The 20,910-nt window shown below is 32.5% G+C and overlaps 1 protein-coding gene across 6 annotated transcripts in view; it reads left to right on the forward strand.

Moving 5' to 3' along the window:
- LOC126819643 (probable splicing factor, arginine/serine-rich 7) overlaps positions 1–20,460 on the forward strand; it is a 44,419-nt gene extending 23,959 nt beyond the window's left edge. For 3 of the 6 annotated variants that reach the window (XM_050547785.2, XM_050547786.2, XM_050547789.2), the window contains 8 exons: positions 5,189–5,272; positions 6,358–6,423; positions 7,458–7,589; positions 9,089–9,130; positions 12,042–12,080; positions 15,415–15,540; positions 16,887–16,946; positions 19,419–20,460. In XM_050547785.2, the coding sequence (XP_050403742.1) occupies positions 5,189–5,272; positions 6,358–6,423; positions 7,458–7,589; positions 9,089–9,130; positions 12,042–12,080; positions 15,415–15,540; positions 16,887–16,946; positions 19,419–19,722 (853 nt within the window). In that variant the 3' untranslated portion in view covers positions 19,723–20,460. The remainder of the gene's footprint in view (positions 1–5,188; positions 5,273–6,357; positions 6,424–7,457; positions 7,590–9,088; positions 9,131–12,041; positions 12,081–15,414; positions 15,541–16,886; positions 16,947–19,418) is intronic. The other 3 variants (XM_050547787.2, XM_050547788.2, XM_050547790.2) reach the window with 3 other exon arrangements.
- The last annotated feature ends 450 nt before the right edge of the window (positions 20,461–20,910 follow it).

The following is a 20,910-nucleotide window of genomic DNA, read 5'->3' on the forward strand; positions in this document are numbered from 1 at the left end:
TGCTGTCTATAGCTATCAGTGTTTTTTTTTTTAGTGTGGGTATATTTGTGTGGCCATCTTCATTAATTCTAATACGAAGGTCACAACTTTGGGAATTTTTACTTTAAAAGTGATCTCTATGTGTATTATTAGTAATTTGACAGAATATAGACTCTTTTCTCTTTATACTTCATACTTAATTGTCTCCTCATTCATATTTCTTCTCAGAACCAACCCTGCATTGTAGTGTTAACCATGTCAACTGTATTGTTACTATTTGAGTTTATTATGTCGTCTTCAAGAGAGGTGAATGCATGGTGGAAGTTGTTGTAGACAATGATATGATGAGAGTGAAAAGAGATGCTTAGGGCAAAGGGAAGAGATAGATGATAAAAATGATTTGAGTAATGTCCCTTTATTTTCGGTAAAAATGTCTGACAACAAATATTTTGAAATCCCATCACTGGTTTAAAGACATAATAGTTATTGAAGTTTACAGGAGGACAGTAAAAATTGTGGCACTATTCTGTTCATTTGTTGTCTATATTGAAGTCTTAACATTTTTTTGTTGCCAAATCTCAGGGACAGGAGTTTTACAATGGCAAAGCCTGTTCACCAATCTGTTCAGATATCCTGAATAAAAATATTGTTTGAAAACTAAAAGTTACAGGGATGCCCAATATTTGTAAACTTGTAATTGTTCTTTAGTTGATTTTAGAAGAGCCTTGTATAAATGTGGTTTCTTCCATAAAAATAAAAATTATTTTATGCAGAAATGGCATTAAACTTTGGAGGTCTTCAGTGGTTTGATAAAAATTAATTTTCAATTTTCATGTTAAAATTCGGTTGAATGCAAAGCTTTAGACAAATCTAGCCAACCATTCTCGAGATAAACTTTTTAAATGTCATTTTTTTTGTGATTGCTTAAAGCTACATTCCCAGAAAAGTGTTTATCGGGTGGTTATTTCCAATGAAAATATGGCAATTTTGGTATATATGGAAAGTAGAAATATCCAATCTTACTAGAAAAATACTGGATTCCCTGAAAAACACTCATGGAGCGCATACAGGACAAAAATGTATGTGTTTCCCTAATCGACAGCCCGACGATTAGGAGTGTCTGGACGCGTGACGTCGATCGTTGCACGAGGATATTGAGCGCTTGATGTACATGTTGATAAACTTTATGAAGAGTTAGACGCACAACACTTTCTGAGATAAAAATCACGGAAAAAGACGCAGGCAGTGGATAATCCGAGAATTTAATTAGGCTTCAATATTTGTAATAAAGGCAACATCGTCTTATCTATGCAATGAATTCTCCTCCGACATCGCACCCATTGTGTCACGTGACACAAACATGACCTCTTTTGATCGATTTTTTATAGCCGGGTATTCCCTGACAATTGCAATGTTTTGAGAAGGATTTGAAGCAAAATTATGATAAATTAATTAGTTTGAATATGTTTTTAGTCCAAATATATCACCAAATCACCCAGTTTGTACCCGGGAAAGTATCTTTAATGGAAGTTTATGCAAGTACCTCACTCTAAATAGCCCAGTGTTCATATTCCAAGAATTTACCCCAAATCTCGTATGAAGGTAAATAATGAACAAAAATTTTAAAATACTTTGTTGAACCTTGAGCGCTCTTACAAAAGTTGTCATCCGATTTATATTAAGTTAGTAAAATGAAGACACCTATTGAATTTTGGCAATTTCTGTTAATTATTTCTAGAGCTCTGGTCCTTGTTTCACTTTGTTGTCCCCCGCCTTTCGAAGAAATTGAGGTAGAATGTTTAAACTTGATGTAGATGTTCGTCTTGACTGAGTTCAATGATTAACATTCGAGCTAAAGCTAAGCAGAGCTAAGCAATTTTATTAGTGGATGCTTTAGAACAAGATAACTTTGATTCTATCTGATAGAAAGTGATGCAACTTAATGTATAGTTGATAATCAGTTTGATTGCTTGCTACATGTACTTTTGAAAAAAATAAATGTGCAATTAATTGATATGTGTCATCTATTTATTTTGGGATTTCGGCGGGGGACATCAGCCCCACTGTTGACTTGTTGAATGCTCTAATGACAAAAGTTATCGTCTGATCTGTATGAAAATTATATGAATCAGTTAAATTACTGAACCGAAGAATCCTTTTGAATTTCAATAATTTCTGTCAATTGCTTCTAGAATTATGATCCTTGTTTTACTTTTACTATTGCCTTTGATCAAAATTATAATCTGATCCGTATGAAATTACCTTGTAAATGCCCTCCGTCACCGACAAAAGAATACAATTGCGACAACCCTTGTCGACTGCTTGGACAAATTAGGGCATATGTTTTGTTGGCAACCTATCTTTAACGTTATTGGTGTCAAAATGTCACTTATAACCTATACTTTTACCATGAACCTATATAATTTCCATGAAAACTGTTTGCTTGTTATCATGCTTTTGGGCCAAGTTTGGAACATTGTTGGTAAATAAAATTGGTATTTTTTGTGTGATTAATAAGTACTTTATCAACCCAAATAACAAAACATGGCATATCTTATGCACACAACTTACAGTGCTAGATTTAAAATGTGCATTTTAGAGTATTCAACATCCTTAAGGCGTAAAGAAAGACCTGTAATAGGCAGATTTTGCTCTTGAATATTGCCTCTTTAAGAGTTTTTGTTTTAATGATATTTTTCAAAAATAATTAAATTTACTTCCTGATGAGGGGTTCTTGTGCTTTTCTAAACCTCATTCCTTTCTTTTCCATGCCTACTATTTGTTAGTGACTTATGGACGTTGTCTAATGTTATATTTAGACCTGTAATAGGCAGATTTAGCTCTTGAGTATTGCCTCTTTAAGGTTTTTTTTTTTTTAATGATATTTTTCAAAAATAATTAAATTTACTTCCTGATGTGGGGTTCTTGTGCTTTTCTAAACCCCATTCCTTTCTTTCCCATGCCAACTATTTGTATGTGACTTATGGACGTTGTCTAATGTTATATTTAGTTTTCAGCAAATAATTTTCATTGATATACTTCAGAACCTATTTTATTAACCAGGAAGGATATATGACTTAGTGTACCAGCACCTTACTCATTAAACTGCCTTGTGTATTTATATAGAATTCATCTTAAAAAGATTTTTAGAGATATTTTATTTATTAACTGATATTGCCTTTAATTAACAGATTGACCTGTCGTCTGTCAAATTATGAACTTAATACTAGCTGTACATGCTGCAATAACTGCACTTTGTATTCTGCAAACACATGACTGGATTTTATTGGATCACAGACTGTCATAGCCTATTTGCTGCTTTGTTTATTTACAGTGGATGACTGTTTCACCCAAACCATCAATTTGTTAACTAAAGACAGAACAATTTGTACTTCAGGTTGTGCATGGTTGAAATTATATTTCAATACTACTAATATTCAAATACTGACATACAAATAGTTTATCAAAGCTGTTCGACCTGATATTTTGGTACTCATTATTCTTGAAAGATTGACAATTTGTAGAAATTAGAAAATCCTATATTTTAACAATTGAATTGAATATTCAAATAGCATTCAATTAAGGACATAAATTTAGAATATTCAAATAGTAAAATCAGTATTTGATTTTAACACTAGTAATGAATAAAATGCAATGACAATGGTGAAAGCTCTCCTCCAAACTTACATACTTTACTAGTATGAAACTCTAATACTTTATTAATGTTGTTACCACTTGTCATTATCCCTACTTGGCTAAACATCATTCATTCTACCACTTGATATCATTACAACCCCGACCCTAGTAATGAATAAAATGCAATGACAATGGTGAAAGCTCTCCTCCAAACTTACATACTTTACTAGTATGAAACTCTAATACTTTATTAATGTTGTTACCACTTGTCATTATCCCTACTTGGCTAAACATCATTCATTCTACCACTTGATATCATTACAACCCCGACCCTAGTACCCTACATGTACTTGACGAAGCATCATTTATTATAACACTCAACTGGTTGATGTTGCATCGTTAAAAAGTTTTAAGAAGGTGCATGATGCTAAGATTCATATAGAATTTCAACATTGCCAGTTGTTTACAGTTGTAATAAATAATAACCATGTTATGAATAGTATTGAGTTAGGTTAAGTTGGAACTTCTATTTACTGCTGCCTGTATGTATATCCATTATGTGGTGTAATGAGGCAGCACTTTTATTGTTATTGTTTCTAATTGTAGGTACATGTATTACTTTTTATACGCCCACATGGAAATGTGGTCGCATATTGCCGTCGCCCCTGTCTGTCCTTCCGTTGTCCACAATTTCTTTTGAACACTCAACAGACTACATTTATCATCTGATTGTTTTGAAATTGATATATGTTGTTTACATTAGTGAGATGAAGAAACCTTTTTAATTTCAATAATTTCCATAAATTTCTTCTGGAGTTATGGCCCTTGTTTCAATTTGTTGCTCCTTATGAACGTTCTAATGACAAAATTTATCATCCAAACTGTATGAAATTTATATGCATAATTTAAATTAGTGAAGCAAAGAAGTCTGTTGAATTTCAGCAATTTATGTTTATTACTTCTAGAGTTATGGCCCTTCTTTCACTTTGTTAAACCTCACTTTGTTATCATCCAATTTATATGTATCATTTAATTAGTGTAACAAAGAAGCCTATTAAATTTCAGCAATTTCCGTTAATTACTTCTAGAGTAATGGCCCTTGTTTCACTTTGTTGAACCTTGTGAGAGCTCGAATGCCAAAAGTTATCATCCAATCTGTATGAAATTTATATGCATCAGTTAAATTAGTGAAACAAAGAATCCTATTGAATTTCAACAATTTATGTAAATTACTTTGAGAGTTATGGCCCTGGTTTTACTTTGTTGAACCTTGTGAAGAGTCGAACGACAAAAGTTATCATCCCATGAAATTTATATGCATTATTTAAATTAGTAAAATGAAAAAGTTTGTCGAATTTCAACAATTACTGTAAATTTTCTTCCTTAGTTAAGGCCTTTTTAACCTTCAAGTGACGAAAATTACAACCTGAACTGTATGAAATTGTCATGTAAATGCCTCCCCATTACCTGCAAAGAATAGATAAGCAACAACCCTTAGTCACCACTCGGATGATTTAGCTGCTGTTTGCGTATGTTTCGTTGCCTGGCAATCTATCTTTTATATCTATTCCAGGTCACGGAGATCACGAAGCCGGGACAGAAGAAAGTCAAAATCAAGGTCACGTACCAGATCTAAACGTTCAAGATCCAGGTCAAGGTAAATAAAGAGTACAGGAGACTGAAATAAAGAAAATATGATATGATAATTCAAATATTTTCTTTCCAATTCTATAGTTTGAATTTTTATACGCCCACATTGAAATGTAGTCGTATATTGTCGTCCCGTAATATTGTGCTTTTGTTAAGTGGATGTGAATCCCCCGCTCTCTCTGTACGCCACACATGCTTTAGATCATAAGGTCTGTCATTGAGTCAAGTGGCGTTATTTTGATACCCTGCTTGTCCAACATCATGAGTTTTCTCCTGGTCCTCTGGTTTTTCTCCCACTGCTAAAGACCACTACTTGCAAGCGAATTATGGAAATAAAATTGAACCTTATGTTAGTCCTGAAATTATCTAGTTAATTGCATTTTAAAGGACAATATTGGTCTCAGCTTTTATCACATATGTGATAGAACTGATTAAACACATTCCAAATATAACTTTAGCACAGAGATCATTGCTACAATAGATGCGTAACAAAGATTTGAAGAAACGGAAGTGACGCAAAAAATTGAAAACAAGAGTTATCCTACTGTATAACTGACTGAAGTAACGAGCGATAACAGATATACTGGCAAAGTCCATGCATTACCTTGTTTTTATTAAGTATAGTATAAAAAAAAAAGGAAATGTACGGGCTATATCTATTTTTCTAGTTTTCTCTTACCTATTGACAGTCAATTCTTTTTATAAATTGTCAGATGTCCTCTCACAGTCTCATATAACAACTTTTTGTCTTCGAAGGAATTTTCAGTGTGCAGAAATTTGCCTGTGTATCGGTTATCGCTCGTAACTTCAGTCAGTTATATAGAAGAATGATTCTTGTTTTCCATTTTTTGAGTCACTTCCATTTCTTCAAATCTTCGTTACGCATCTATCATAGCAATGATCTCTGTGTTTAAATTATATTTGGAACGTGTTTAACCAGTTCTATCACATATGTGGTAATGGCTGACACCGATATCGTCCTTTAAGTCCTCAATATAAGGTTCTTCATTAAGCGAAATAAAAATGTACATGTAAGTGATAATCCCCGAGAAAAATATTGCAAATTATTATAAATTATCTTTTATTTTGTAGGAAAAGATCAAAAACTCCTCCTAAAGCATTTGCTTCGAAGATCAGACGATCTCGTTCCAGGTCCAGGTTTGTAGAAACACGTAATAATATTGGGTTGCCTGTGGTGCTCTGCTTTACATCTATAGCTTTATATTATTTTTTATTAAAAGTTTTAAAGCCTTTCTGCCATTATACATGAGATGTGACAACTACTTCTGCAATACCAGTTGCAACAACTGAATAAGAATTAATTGAGAAATAGCTCGCGAATGACAGAACATTTTGGTTTAGGGATTGATTTAAACAATTAACTTTCAAAACAACTTTTTATTCGCTTTAAACATACCATAATCAACTATCGATGTCATCGCTAGCCTGTGATGTTTATTGGATTAGGTTCCGATTTGCTGTTCGACTTCTATTCATGATTTAACCATTAAATGGATAATCAAGACTATGTTTTTTTATCGTACCGACTTTAGTAATGATGATTGAGGCTAGGTCGAAAGTTCAATCACTAAAATCTCTGTTCAGAGTGGATCAATTTGACTAAAATTTTCAGCAAATTCTCTTTACATTATCTAGTTTTTAACTATTATTATAGTGAGAACTGCCAGCTCTTTATCTAATCTCCTATAATATATCTTTAATTTATGTTCTTGTTAGAAATAGGAGTTAACCTATGGTTGGCTATAAATTGATGTGAATCCTGGAAATATAATTTTCTAATTGTGTTGGGACGATGAGAATAAAATTCACATTAAGTGTATTGTGATTGACAGTTTCACATCTTGTGTACAATGGCCACAAGTTCATAGTTATTATGACTACAAAATTGATGATTGTTAAAAAGAAATTGTTCCTCTATTTCAGTGTGTATTTATATTGTCGACTATATAATATATTGTTTTTATTATCAAACAAGTAACCTTTAAGTGAAAAAGTCACAAAACATTTAGAGGAACCCCTTCTTTAAATAACAACTTTTGATTTGAACTTCAAATTTAAAACTTTAAGATCCTATAACCCTTTTTAGTTTGGAAGTCTTTTATTATTGTTTATGTTGTTATTTGTGTATGGTCATTTTCCAGTATTCAGTGTAGATTATTTTTGCTTTAAAGGAGTCGTAAAAGAAGTAGATCAACAAGTCGGGATAGAAGTAAAGATAAGAAGAAATCAATATCCCCTTCTCCTTCACCTCCAAAATTAATAAAAGAAGGTTCCCTATCGCCTAAAGCTTCCTCGGAAAACGGGTAATTGATTTGTTTTTATTTCTATTTATGATTGTTGTGAAATTTAGTTGGTTGGTGAATTGCTTTTTTGTTAGTTACAGTAGAATAAATGTTCAAGTGACAATTTATTTCTTCAGGGTTCTAGCAGGGTATATGATAAGAAAAATAAATTGATTAGCACTTATTGGATGTCTAGAAAAACAGTGCTAATCAATCTGAAAATTGATTAGCATTTCCTCTTGATAGAATAGCAAATATGTAAATTTTCACAGTATTGTATTGAAGATTTCTGTAGGCAATAATTTCTACCGGTATCGCCAACAATTGGCACACCTGGTAATTTTTCATATTCAATTCCCGTAGAGTATTCAAATTTACGTCCGTAATATTCCTAGAAAATTAGGTGTTTTCGTAATACGATATAGTGACAGCGTACCGACCCGTACGACCGTAGGATACCTGCTTCACATTTACGCCAGTAATATTCCTCCAAAATTACATGTCTTCATTTACACGGCAGAAAATTAAAGCAAAATATCTGTCGAAACATTGATTGTCTTCATTATAAAACGGTATATTAAAATTCCATTGTAGCATCGACACCTGTATGCAATGTATGCATTGTCGCCACGTTGTTGTTATTTGTCCACGTGACCTTTTTTCCCGCCAAAATGAACCAAGGCCATTTTAGTTGCAAAGTAGTTTGTTAAACGAATAAAAATTAAACTGATGTGTATAGCTAATAACAGTGCACATTTCGGGTGGATACATTTTTCGTATTATTATAGCCTACGGAATATTTTGTTGTTCAGTGAATGGAAAATGATTAAAATGGGTTGCCAGATGGGAACACGTGGTCAATTCTTACGAAGGGAAATGGTTACAGATAAAAATTATTGTTTAATGAATAATTATCAAGCTTGTATATTTACAGGATAATCAAATATAACGTCTGTACTTATTACTTCGTTAGATCGTGAACTGAATGACTGTTAGCTTACAATTTATTTATTGACTAATCTTTGACTAATTTTAATCTAGTCGACCGACATCAAGGGGATTAAATTAAAATGTCCGTACGCAGTGGAACGGTAAATAACGTTTGATTAACATTTTTTCACGCCTAAATTATTTAGGACAAGAAACTTGATGCGCAGATTCCTTTAAATTCAATAACTGTCTGCTAATCAAATTAATACTTGATTCCCACTTACGTCATTTTTGTTTAGTTAACTGCGATGCGATATCGCTTATCATATTCCCTGGGTTCTAGGTACATTTATAGTAGATTTTACTGAATGGTTGTAATTTATGTAATTTAAATAGTTAACTTAATTCATGAGCAGCTGAAATCCCATATTTTAAAAATTGTTGATAAAATGGGACATTGGAAATCTATTATTTTAAATTACTGAAATATCAGATAAATTGTCGCTTAAACTGATATGTTTTACATACTATTTGTAATATTAAAACAGATTCATATAATCACTGCCATAACCTCTTACTTACATATATAGTAACCAACAAGATACTGAGGCTCCATCACTTGCATTTATCAGGTAGGATATGACTGCAATAACAAACTATTGTCCTTTCCTCTCCCTTATCATTTCACTTTTTATGTCCATTCTTGATTCCTCTGTTATATCAAGGTTTAGGATTTCTATAATAATATCAAATATTGATAGTAGGATTGTCCAAAAATGAACTATTTCAGAATTTCCACAATATGTAATTTGTTGTATAGAATGTTTGAATTTTAAAGTTGCTGATCATTATTTGTATCTTTCGTACAATATATAATTTCCCACAGCTTAATCCATGCTAACATGTACTCACATTGATTATTCACTGTTTAATTAAGAAAACAAAATATCAACGTAGATAATATCCCATGTTGGAAATCAATCAGATCAAATGCAGACATATCAAAAAATAAAAATTTCATTTGAAAATTATAGGTGGCATTGACTGGTTTTGACCATATTGTCGACAGAGGATTCGGAATGTTGAAAAATGTTCAATTCTTCATATCTTTGTTAATACTAAAGGGAATTAAACAATTTTTAGACTGATATTCCTTCTAGAGATTCGCCTTTCACAATATTGTAGTTTGCAAGAGATTCAAAGTCCCTCAAATGACGATCAGATACTTTATGTATAATTTTATTCTATGGAAAAACACTTTTTAAGATTCTAATTTCGACATTTTATTTAAAAAGTCCATAAATATATACAAAGCTCTTCACAATATGATAATATCACAATATATTGCAATACAATTTTGGACAGATGTACCCCGTCCTAATTAATAGCATGTTGTAGAAACAAATCTAATCTTTAAACAGTTTAAATAAGTTAGTTTCTTAATCCCTTAGCAGATATAGGTGAGTCTTTTTCTCCACATTTGTTTCACCTTATTTACATAATTGAAAATGTTCTTAGCCTTCTCTCACTGTGAATGAAAACTTTCCTGTATATGTATTTGTCTAACATTAAAGACGCTTACCTGGAGCCTTGGACTCTTACTCAGTACAAGAAAGGATGTCCTGGTCCTGTATACCTGACAGCATTGATTGTAATATAAAACCATTAAGTGAATGTTATAGATAGAGGCCAAGGATGCTTAAAACCACTATGTCATTATCATAGACAGGCAATCTTAAAATTGAGTTTTGGCTTGTTTTTTTGTGTTTTTGGTTTTCATTTTAAAAATCATGATTTAAAACTCTTGTGTATCCTAAAACCGAAATTGAGTTGTATATTGCCCTTGCACCATGTCTGTCCATTATCGATTTTAAGCACTCTAGAGAGTACATTTATTTTCCAACTGTAGAATATTGTGAATGCTCTAACAGCAGTAGTTATAATATGATAATTTGAAATTCATATATATTGCTTACCAGTGTTGGTATTTCAAAATTTTTCTTGTCAGACATTTTACTGAAAATGAAAGAGCATAACTCTTATTATTTAAGCAGACGGTGTCAGACCACAACTAAAATTCATGTGTCAACAAAATTTTCAAATTCATATGTAATAAAATAAACAACAATGCTTACTGTTCAGATTAGTGAGATGAAACACATTTCAATAATTTCTCATAGTTAATTATCGTGCCTGACCAATTTGTAGAATCTTGTGAATGCTGAAGCAACCGAAGGTATCATCTAATCTGCTTGAAATTACGACAATTTCCATTAATTACTTCTAAATTTGTTTGTTTTGCCGATGGTTATGTTCTAGACTCTTATGAACAAACTAGTGATGTTTATTAGTATTTTAAAAAAGAATCGCCATGCCACAAGTTTCATTGACTTCTCTTACCACTTAGCTCCTGGGGGCATATGTTTCGTTCCACAGCAACCCTCTTAAATTCTTTGAATCCTGATTTAACATTGCCATTAACATTAACAGACTTTATAAATGATGTGGAGTATTGAGAATGCAAATTGTGTTGATGGAGTTTAAATATATATTTAAAAAAACACTTTGGTTCAGGATTATATTTTAATTTATATACGCCCACATTGAAATGTCTTCTATTGTCGTCGCCCCCATCCGTCCGGTGTTCACATTTGCTTGTGGATGCTCTATCCGATTTAAATATATACACAGTGTTTAAGGTCATCAGAGGAAGAAGACGTATGATTTTCAACGATTTCTGATAATTACTGCCAGAGTTATGGCCTTTGATTACTTTGAAATTTTTTGTGGAGCTCTAGAGGCTAAAGTTATTATCCGATTGACCTTAAATTTATACACAGTGTTTAAGGTCATCAAACAAAGAATCCTATTGATTTTCAGCGATTTCCAATAATTACTGTCAGAGTTATGGCCCTTGATCAATTTGAAAAATCTTGTGGATGGTTTAGAGACCATAGTTATCATCTGATTGATTTTACATTTATACATCGTGTTTACGCCTATATATAATCATTTCAATTGACTTTAGATTGATACAGAGTTGAAGGTCTTGAGATGAACAAGTAAATTGATTTTCAATGATTTTTGATAACTTGAACAGCTATATCCATGATATTAAATGTTTTGTTTACTAAACGTTAGCATGGGTCAAACAAATTCTAATGATTGTCTGATAATTACTTAATGACTAATTTAGTGTATACTATTATAAATGTTCCATTACCGACAAAAGTAAAAATATGCGACAACTCTTGATAATTACTTAATGAGTTGTTACTCTTAATCAGATTTGAGTGCATTATAAATGTTTCATTACCGACAAAAGTAAAAATATATGACAACTCTTGTTGACTGCCCGGACGATTTAGCTGCTGCAGGCGTATGTTTCATTGCCAGGCAACCTATCTTCTAACTAATAATGCACTCAATGTTTGGGGTTTTAGATCATTTATTGCTGCTTTTGGTTCTGTTTTCCATTTGTTTTAATATTTTTACATGTATAAAAGGTGTTTATATGAAGACGTATCTATTTATTTTGTTTAGTACTGAAATACCCATTCTACAGGAGAAAAAACTAGCAAGGTATTTAATATAGACCTTTCAAATTGAATCATTCATATTAAAATCATATTAACAAATAATATAACAGACCATGTTTTAATTTCAGACTAAGCCTTTGATTATGATCAATAGATAGATTCATGATCATTGCTATAATTTAATCAGTCATTTTTAAAAAAAAATTAAATTTTATTTGTATCTAATTATTTTCTCAAATTAATCTTGAAACAAATGCTATGAGAAACCAGCACACTTTATCTTGATTTTGTAATGTAATTTAAAGTGTTAAAATAATAATTACCTTATTATTCTGTTTATATCTTATGATGATTAAAGTAGAAGGTCTACCATATCTGAAAAGATAGATAATTATGACAAATACATGAATCAACTTTTAGAAAAATTCTTGTTGTTCATCTATTGTATATAGAAATAGGTGGACCAATAGCTTTAACTACCCGAGTATGCTTGGGTCATGCATGTGTTCGACCATCTAAACTTTTTTTTATACCTGAAAGTATACTATTTGTACTTTTGTAGTGACCAGGAAAAAATTATATACCCAGATTGCAGCCCACAGTAGATTAAACAAGTTAACTATTACAGAGTGCCAACTACTGATCAGTGACAAATTTAATATTAATGGGACCCAGTGCATAACATTTGTTGGGGGGGGGGGGGGGGGGGGGCTTAGTTATTATTTTCAATCAAATAAAAACACAAATAAACTATTATTAAAATTATGATGTTTTATAGATCAAGGATTGCCTGTTTAACTGTGTTGGTTTTCTCCAGGTCCTCTGGTTTCCCCCCACTCCTAAAGACCCCTAAGTGCAAGTGAATTATGGAAATAGAATTGAACCATGTGTTAGTCCCGAAATGACCTAGTTTGTGTCCAGTGCATGTTAAACCCCATTTCTCTCCCTCTCTCTCTCTCCCTTTAGGATCAATCTGGCTCTATATAACATAATAAATCCTCAAACAATTTGACACATTTAAGATATATCTTTCTGGGGCCCCTAAAATCTGTACAACTGCACTGCTTGCACAGCTTAGTTTAAATACGGCCCTATCGCCCAGCCTGGGGTTGCTACTTTAGCATGTGCATTATTTAAACGTTACTAAATAACACCAGCTCATTTCCATCATTGTCTTGCAAGTGTAATATATATAATGGCAGCTATGTTAAAATTTAAAGATTGTTGAAAATGTGCCCCTTGAATTAAGTGCAAAAAATGATGTTTATATGGTTATGTATCCAGATCACAATGATGTATTGTATTGTAATTTTATGTTCATATTTTTTTAAGGTTATTCTATTCAAAAATATGGGGCAACTTAATCATTGAACGGCATTTATTTCCTACTATATATTTTATGTTTAACCATCTGCTCTATGTCATCATTGATGTCTGTCTTCCTACCAATTTACATTTAGACTTATGCTATTGAACCACTGAAGACATTTCAAGCAAATTTCATATATGAAAGTTGTATAGCAAAAGGGTTTACATAATATGTCCATTCTAGTTAATTTTCATTTTGATAAAGATACCCACTTCACACAACAAATCTACACATCAAACTTCATAAACTGACACTTCTAATTTTAAACATACATTAGGCAAGAGCTAAATCTGCCTATTGCAGGTCTTTCTTTAGGCCTGAAATGTTATCTAAATTATTAATTAGACATTAATTAACTTATCCAGTCATAATCAACTCTCAATGGCATCACTAGCCTCGATATTTATTCGATTAGGTTCTGATTTTCGGCTCAACTTTCATTCTTATTTAATCATGAAATGGATAATAGAGACTATGTTTTTTATCGTACCGACTTCAGTAAAATTCAATCGCTAAAATCTTGGTTCAGAGTGCATAACTTTTATGACTTTTGTTCAAAGAGAATTTTGGATTGGGTTGATTTTGGAATCTGTTCTTTTGATTACTGATGGCAAAGTTAGCAGAAGGTTTCTGGTTTATTAAATATACTTAAACTATATAGCTTACAGAAAAAAATTAAATATAAGTTTCAAGACTGCACAATCAACTGTTAATAAACAAAATACTGGTCCCAAATATAGTAATACTAATAATAATGAGTTTTTTTATACGCCCACATTTAAATGTGGTCGTATATTGTCGTCGCCCCCGTCCGTCCGGCGTCCACAATTGCTTGTGGACGCTCTAGAGGCTAAAGTTAATATCCGATTGACTTTAAATTTATACACAGTGTTTAAGGTCTTGAGATGAAGAAGCCTATTGATTTTCAGCGATTTCCGATAATTACTGCCAGAGTTATGGCCCTTGATCACTTCAAAAAATCTTGTGGACGCTCTAGAGGCCAAAGTTAATATCCGATTGATCTTAAATTTATACACAGTGTTTAAGGTCATGAGACGAAGAAGCTTATTGATTTTTAGCAATTTCCGATATTTAATGCCAGAGTTATGGCCCTTAATCACTTTGAAAAATCTTGTGGACTCTCTAGAGGTCAAAGTTAATATCCGATTGACTTTAAATTTATACACAGTGTTTAAGGTCATGAGACGCAGGCGTCTTTTGATTTTCAGCGATTTCCGATAATTACTGCCAGAGTTATGGCCCTTGATCACTTTGAAAAACCTTTTGGACGCTCTAGAGGCCAAAGTTAATATCCGATTGACTTTAAATTTATACACAGTGTTTAAGGTCATGAGACGAAGAATCCTATTGATTTTCAACGATTTCCGATAATTACTGACAAAGTTATGGCCCTTGATCACTTTGCAAAATCTTGTGACGCTCTAAAGGCTAAAGTTATCATCCGATTGACTTCAGATTGATACCCAGAGTTTAAGATCTTGAGACGAACAAGTATCTTGGAACAGCTAAATCCATGATATTAAAAGTTTTGTATACAAAACGTTAGCATGGGGCAGAACTTTATAAAAAACAAACAAATTCTAATGGTTTTCTGAGTTGTTGCTCTTAATCAGATTTTAGTGTATTATAAATGTTTCATTACCGAAAAAAGTAAAAATATGCGACAACTCTTGTTGACTGCCCGGATGATTTAGCTGCTGTGGGCGTATGTTTCGTTGCCTGGCACCCTATCTTTTTATACTCACGTGTACTTGATATCATAATAACAAGTCCCTACATTAAAATAAATTTACATTTGAGATATGTGTGAATGATCTAGCTTGTTGTACCTTCAAGTCATTTATAGGGTTTAGGTTGTTGAAATTCATATTCTAAAACCCCTGGGATCTAATTTAGAAAAATGTGTCAGAATTTAGATACAAGCATGCAGGTCGATAAAAATATAGAATAAAAAGATATATTTTAATGGTTAGAATTCTAATTGCAGATCATCACATAGTAGAAGTCCTTCACCAATCAAGAAACGGTCTCCAAGTTTGAGCCCAAAGCGTCGTAGCCCAAGCAGATCACCCATAAGAGCAAGCCCTAAGCGGAGACGATCAAAATCTCCAAAGTATGTTTTGTAATTGATAAGCTTATGCATTTAATATCATTTCACAGGACTATAATTCACAAGAAATGAAATGGGATTTAACTTCCTACTCTTCTGCACAGACTAGGCAGAATTCATACGAACACAACTTTATTGGCACTGTTCTCATTTGTTTGGGGGAAAATTTGTTGATATTAAATTAAAAGTTAAAAACAGAAGCATTACAACTTGTTTGTATTCCCATTTTTTTGGGGAAAATATACTTTTTTGTTTAATAGTCCAAAACAAAATTTATGAATCTAACATAATTATTATTGTGTTAATATTACAATGTGCATCTCCTTAATATTTGATTAAACTCTTGAACACATTCTGATTAACTTATTTGATACATGTATTTGTTGTCCCCCGCCTTTCGAAGAAAGCAGGGGACTATTAAAATGGGTTTGTCTGTCTGTCACACTTTTTGGGACACAATAACTTTTTCTAATTGAGTTAGAATGTTCAAACTTGGTATAGGTGTTTATTAGGTCAATGCCTTGATGGAGTTCGAAGATGAGCATTTTCTGCTTAGGGTAAGCAGAGATAAGCAATTTGATTGGTTGATGCTTTGGGACACGATAACTTTAGTTCTAATTAAGTAAGAGTGATGAAACTTGGTGTCTAGTTTCATTACATCATTACCTTGACTAAGTTTGATAATGTGCATTTTCTGCTCAGGGTAAGCAGAGCGATAAGCAATTTGATTTGCCGAGACTTTGGAACACAATTGAGCTAGACTAGAACGTTCAAACTTGGTGTAGGTGTTTATTAGGTGAATGGCTTGATGGAGTTTGAAGATGAGCATTTTCTGCTTAGGGTAAGCAAAGATAAGCAATCTGATTGTTTGATGCTTTGGGGCACAATAACTTTGGTTATAATTAAGGGAGAGTGATGAAACTCCGAGTATATATTCATTATATCATTACCTTGACTAAGTTTGATGGTGAGAATTTTCTGCTTAGGCTAAGGATCGATAAGCAAGTTGATTGGTCAAGACATTGGAACATAACAACTCTGCTTTTAATTGAGGTAGAATGTTTAAACTTAATGTTCATTAGGTGAATGTATTAACTGAGTTCAATGATTAACATTTCGAGATAAAGCTAAACAGAACTAAGCAATTTCATTGGTCGATGCTTTGGGACAAGACAACTTTGATTCTATCTGATAGAGAGTGATGTAACTTAGTGCATAGTTGATAACCAATTTGATTGCTTGATACTTTTGAAAAAAATAAATGTGCTATTAATTAATATGTGTTATCTATTTATTTTGGGATTTCGGCTGGGGACATGAGCCTCACTGTTGGCTTGTTTCTTTTTAAGAAAATCCAAGAAAAGTAGAAGATCAAGTCGATCTAGATCTAGAAGTGGTTCTCGACACAGGTATATGTAATTTGAATTATTACAGTATGTACAGTTTCTTTTTAATTGTCAATATTCCATTCTTTATTAACCACTGTTATGGAATTATACAGCAAAATCAGTAAAATGTCCTTTTCTGGATTCCATTTTTTATGTGGTATGGAATAGCTATGGATACCTAACCTTATTCTCAGATTACCTTGCATTGTTAAAATAACACCTGAATGTAAATGAAATTAACCCTAAAGGATCCAGACCTTTTCTAGTTATTTTTTAAAAAATATGTATTGAAGTGGGTAATGTACTTTTTGTTTGGAAAGATAATGCAAATGTTTCATTTTTGGCATACTGTGTCGAAAGTGGAAGATCTCAACTCTGGCTTTTTCTCTAGACATAGAATTTGCAGTGAAATAATATAAACTCCAGTGATATCAGCAATTTTAATTTTGACCCAAATCAAAGAGTTAGCGAATATAGGAACTTGAAATTATTTTTTTCTTCTCGTGTTGAAATGACGTCATCACATGCCGAACTACGTGATTATTTTCCAAAACATTTTTCGATGTCCATTTTCAAATGCTCGACGAGGTCACTTAATATGCTCTAATTTTGTTGATTTTAATAGCATTAAGATTATGTGAATTGAAGCGTTCAACTTAAAAAAAAAAAAGCGATCGCAAGATCGTTCAATTATCTTTCTAATGATATTAAAATGAAAAAGAAATATTAATAATGAGTGACCTCGCCGAGCATTTGAAGTGGGGTATCCTCATTTCAAAATTTGTCAGCGTAACGTCAAAACATGCGAAATTGACGTTTTTCAACTTATGCTTATGAAATAACTAAAACGAACACGTATTTAAAAAATTATATCAAACAAAGAACAGGATATCTGCTTCCAAAATATTTCTAAATTATTACAAAAGCTTAAGTAGCCACTGTTTGACGTTGAGTTTAAAAAAACGATTTTCTTTCAACGCAGGAAATGGAGTTGTGACACCTAATAAGTTATAGTCATTTTAATTGTTCTAAAAGTAATATGACCTTGTGTGTTGAGAGGACTTTTTCCTCTCTTGACTCTTCAGAACTATACTTTAGAAAGTCTGGTTTAGTAAGGGATGAAAGGGGGTTTAACCTCCTACTTTTCTACACCAACATAGCTAACAGTGTGCTATGTATGAGGCAAATTTTGCCTCGACAGCAATTGATTTCCGACTGTCAAGGGCTCTCTTAAGTGCACGCCAACATCTACACAGGATCTCGTTTTTATTCCCATCCCGTCCAAATGAGTGATCCTGTTCCTTGTCAGGCCCTTCGTCCTGCACCACTGATTAAGATAATAAAAAGTAAACTTTCTCTGCCAATGCCTGGATCTAACCATTGACCTTCTGGTTAGTAAGCCAGGCCTTATGACTGAACCAACGTGTTTCCAGGGTTTAGTTTGGAATGTGAACAAGATATTTATTAAAAATCTTTGTAGATTTAAGTGTCCAGATTTATTATTTTTGTTTTTGTTATACGCCCACATAGAAATGTGGACATATATTGCCATCGCCCCCGTCCGTCAGTCATTCGTCCACAGTTTCTTGTGAACGCTCTTAATGCCAAAAGTTATCATGCGAATGTTTTAAAATTGATATATGTTGTTCACATTAATAAGATGAAGAAGCCTATTTACTTTCAATAATTTCCATTTATTACATCTAGAGTTATGACCCTTGTTTCACTTTGTTAAACCTTGTGAACGATCTAACACCAAAAGTTATAATCAGATCTTTGTCAAATTTATATGCATTATCTAAATTGGTGAAATGAAGAATTCTATTGAATTTCAGCAATTTCCGTAGATTGTTTCACTTTGTTGAACCTTGTGAACGCTCTAACCGCAAAAGTTATCAGATTTATATATATATGAAATGTATTTAGATTAGTGAAACCACAAAGCCTATTGAATTTCAGCAATTTACAATAATCAGTTCTAGAGTTATGGCCCTAGTTTCACTTTGTTCGATCTTGTTAATGCTCAGTTGATGAAAGTTATCATTCGATATGTATGAAATTTATATGCATCATTTAATTTTGTGAAACGGAGGTTTATTGAATTTCAGCAATTTCCGTCAATTATTTCTAGAGTTATGGTCCTTGTTTTACTTTGTGAACCTTGTGAACATTTGAATGACAAAAGTAATGATCTAATCTGTAGGAAATTTATATGCAATTGCAATATTTAAATAAGTAAAACAAAATTGCCTGTCAAATTTCAAAATTTTCGGTAATTACTTCCAGAGTTAAGGCCCTGGTTTCAGTTTGTAGAACCTAGTCAACCCTCAAACGACAAAAATTATAATCTGATCTGTATGAAAATGTCTTGTTAATGCCCCCAATTACCTACAAAAGAATAAATATGCAGCAACCCTTATAGACCGCTCGAACGATTTAGCTGCTGTGGGTATGTATTTCGTTGCCTGGCAACCTATCTTTTTATTTTAACAGGAGTAAAAAAGAAAAGAAGAAGGATAGAGATCGTAGTAAAAGTAGGGAGAGAAGTAAAAAAAAGAAAGTTGATAAAGAAAGAGAAAGGGAAAGAGATCGTGAGGAAAAGTCCTCAAAAGATCTAAAAGTTGTACGAGATTATGATGAAGAAGAGAAAGGCTACAGTAGTGGGGGAGAACGAGATAGACTATTAGCTTTAATACCTCCACCCCCTGCACCTATAATGATACCTCCACCCCTTCCCTCGACCATAAATTTAGATGAAGACAACAAACAAGAGGTTGACATGGAAATGAGTGATTAGATTTCTTTAAAAGTTGATCAGTATTTGGCAATTTATTCCAAGCTTGCAGATATTTGTCTGGTTCATTTTCTAGAGCACTGAACCTTCATTCAGTTTGACTGCTCTGTGGCACTTTACAAAGAATATAACATAGACAACAAGCACAAGTAAAATAAAATTATAGACATACACAAACTTGACGTTTGAACACACTGTATTGTTGGATAATCTTTGATACTAATTAATTTGAATAGTTTAATTCTACAGCCAGGTTACATGTCACTAAATTAGGTCTTATTGTAGATATAACAGTATATGCTTTGTATACAGTAGTGAAGCTTGGTGTTAGATTTTAAAATACATGTATTATTAATTAAGCTGATCACCATCTTATTGTTGAGTGTTAATCTGCCATTTTTTTACATTTTAAATGTTAACATTAGTAATATTCTATTAGAGATTGATAACTTCATATCCATTCTAATCATATTTATCATGTTTGTAATAATAATAAACTTTCACATATAATTATGGTGATTGGAATTGTATAACTAACAAGTCCATCAAAAATAACATGTGTATATTACTGTCCAGAGTTGTTTTCTGCTCTATGGTTTCTGCAATTTTATTTGTGAATATTGGTTGACATATACCTAATAAAAATTTGGACTTGCTATCATCAATTTGAGGTTTAGTTTTAGTCATCTAATAGTGAAACTCATTGTATCAATCATTGTGGAAATAAATTAAAAATCTGAATGATTGTTTTATATAATAATATATACACAGTAACCCAATAATATTAAATTATTGGCTTGGTACTTTCATCAAGTGTGCATGTTAGTGCATTTGTTTAGAAAACATGAAACAAATTCTATAAACTACAATACTGGAGATACTGCAGAAAAACCACAAGATTGTGCAGGCAACAATTGTCAATTGGAATATAGCAGACTGGGATTAAACTGGTAATATTTGCGCACACTTTCCTTGGTTTATCGGTGAAGTTTTAGTCAAGGGGCCCCAGCCGGGGTGAGATGGCTCCTGACCAAAACTGCCCTGATCTTCACCGATACACCGATTTGTTCTGCCCTCTCCCATACACCGATTTATTCTGACCTCTCCCAATGTGTTAATTCATGAAGACGTGAGTACGAGCGCCGTTGCCCGAAGGTTAAGTAGTAGTTAGTAACACACTTTCCTCTGTGT

The sequence above is a fragment of the Patella vulgata genome, chromosome 4, assembly GCF_932274485.2.
Source record: "Patella vulgata chromosome 4, xgPatVulg1.2, whole genome shotgun sequence".
NCBI classification, from domain to species: Eukaryota; Metazoa; Mollusca; class Gastropoda; family Patellidae; genus Patella; species Patella vulgata.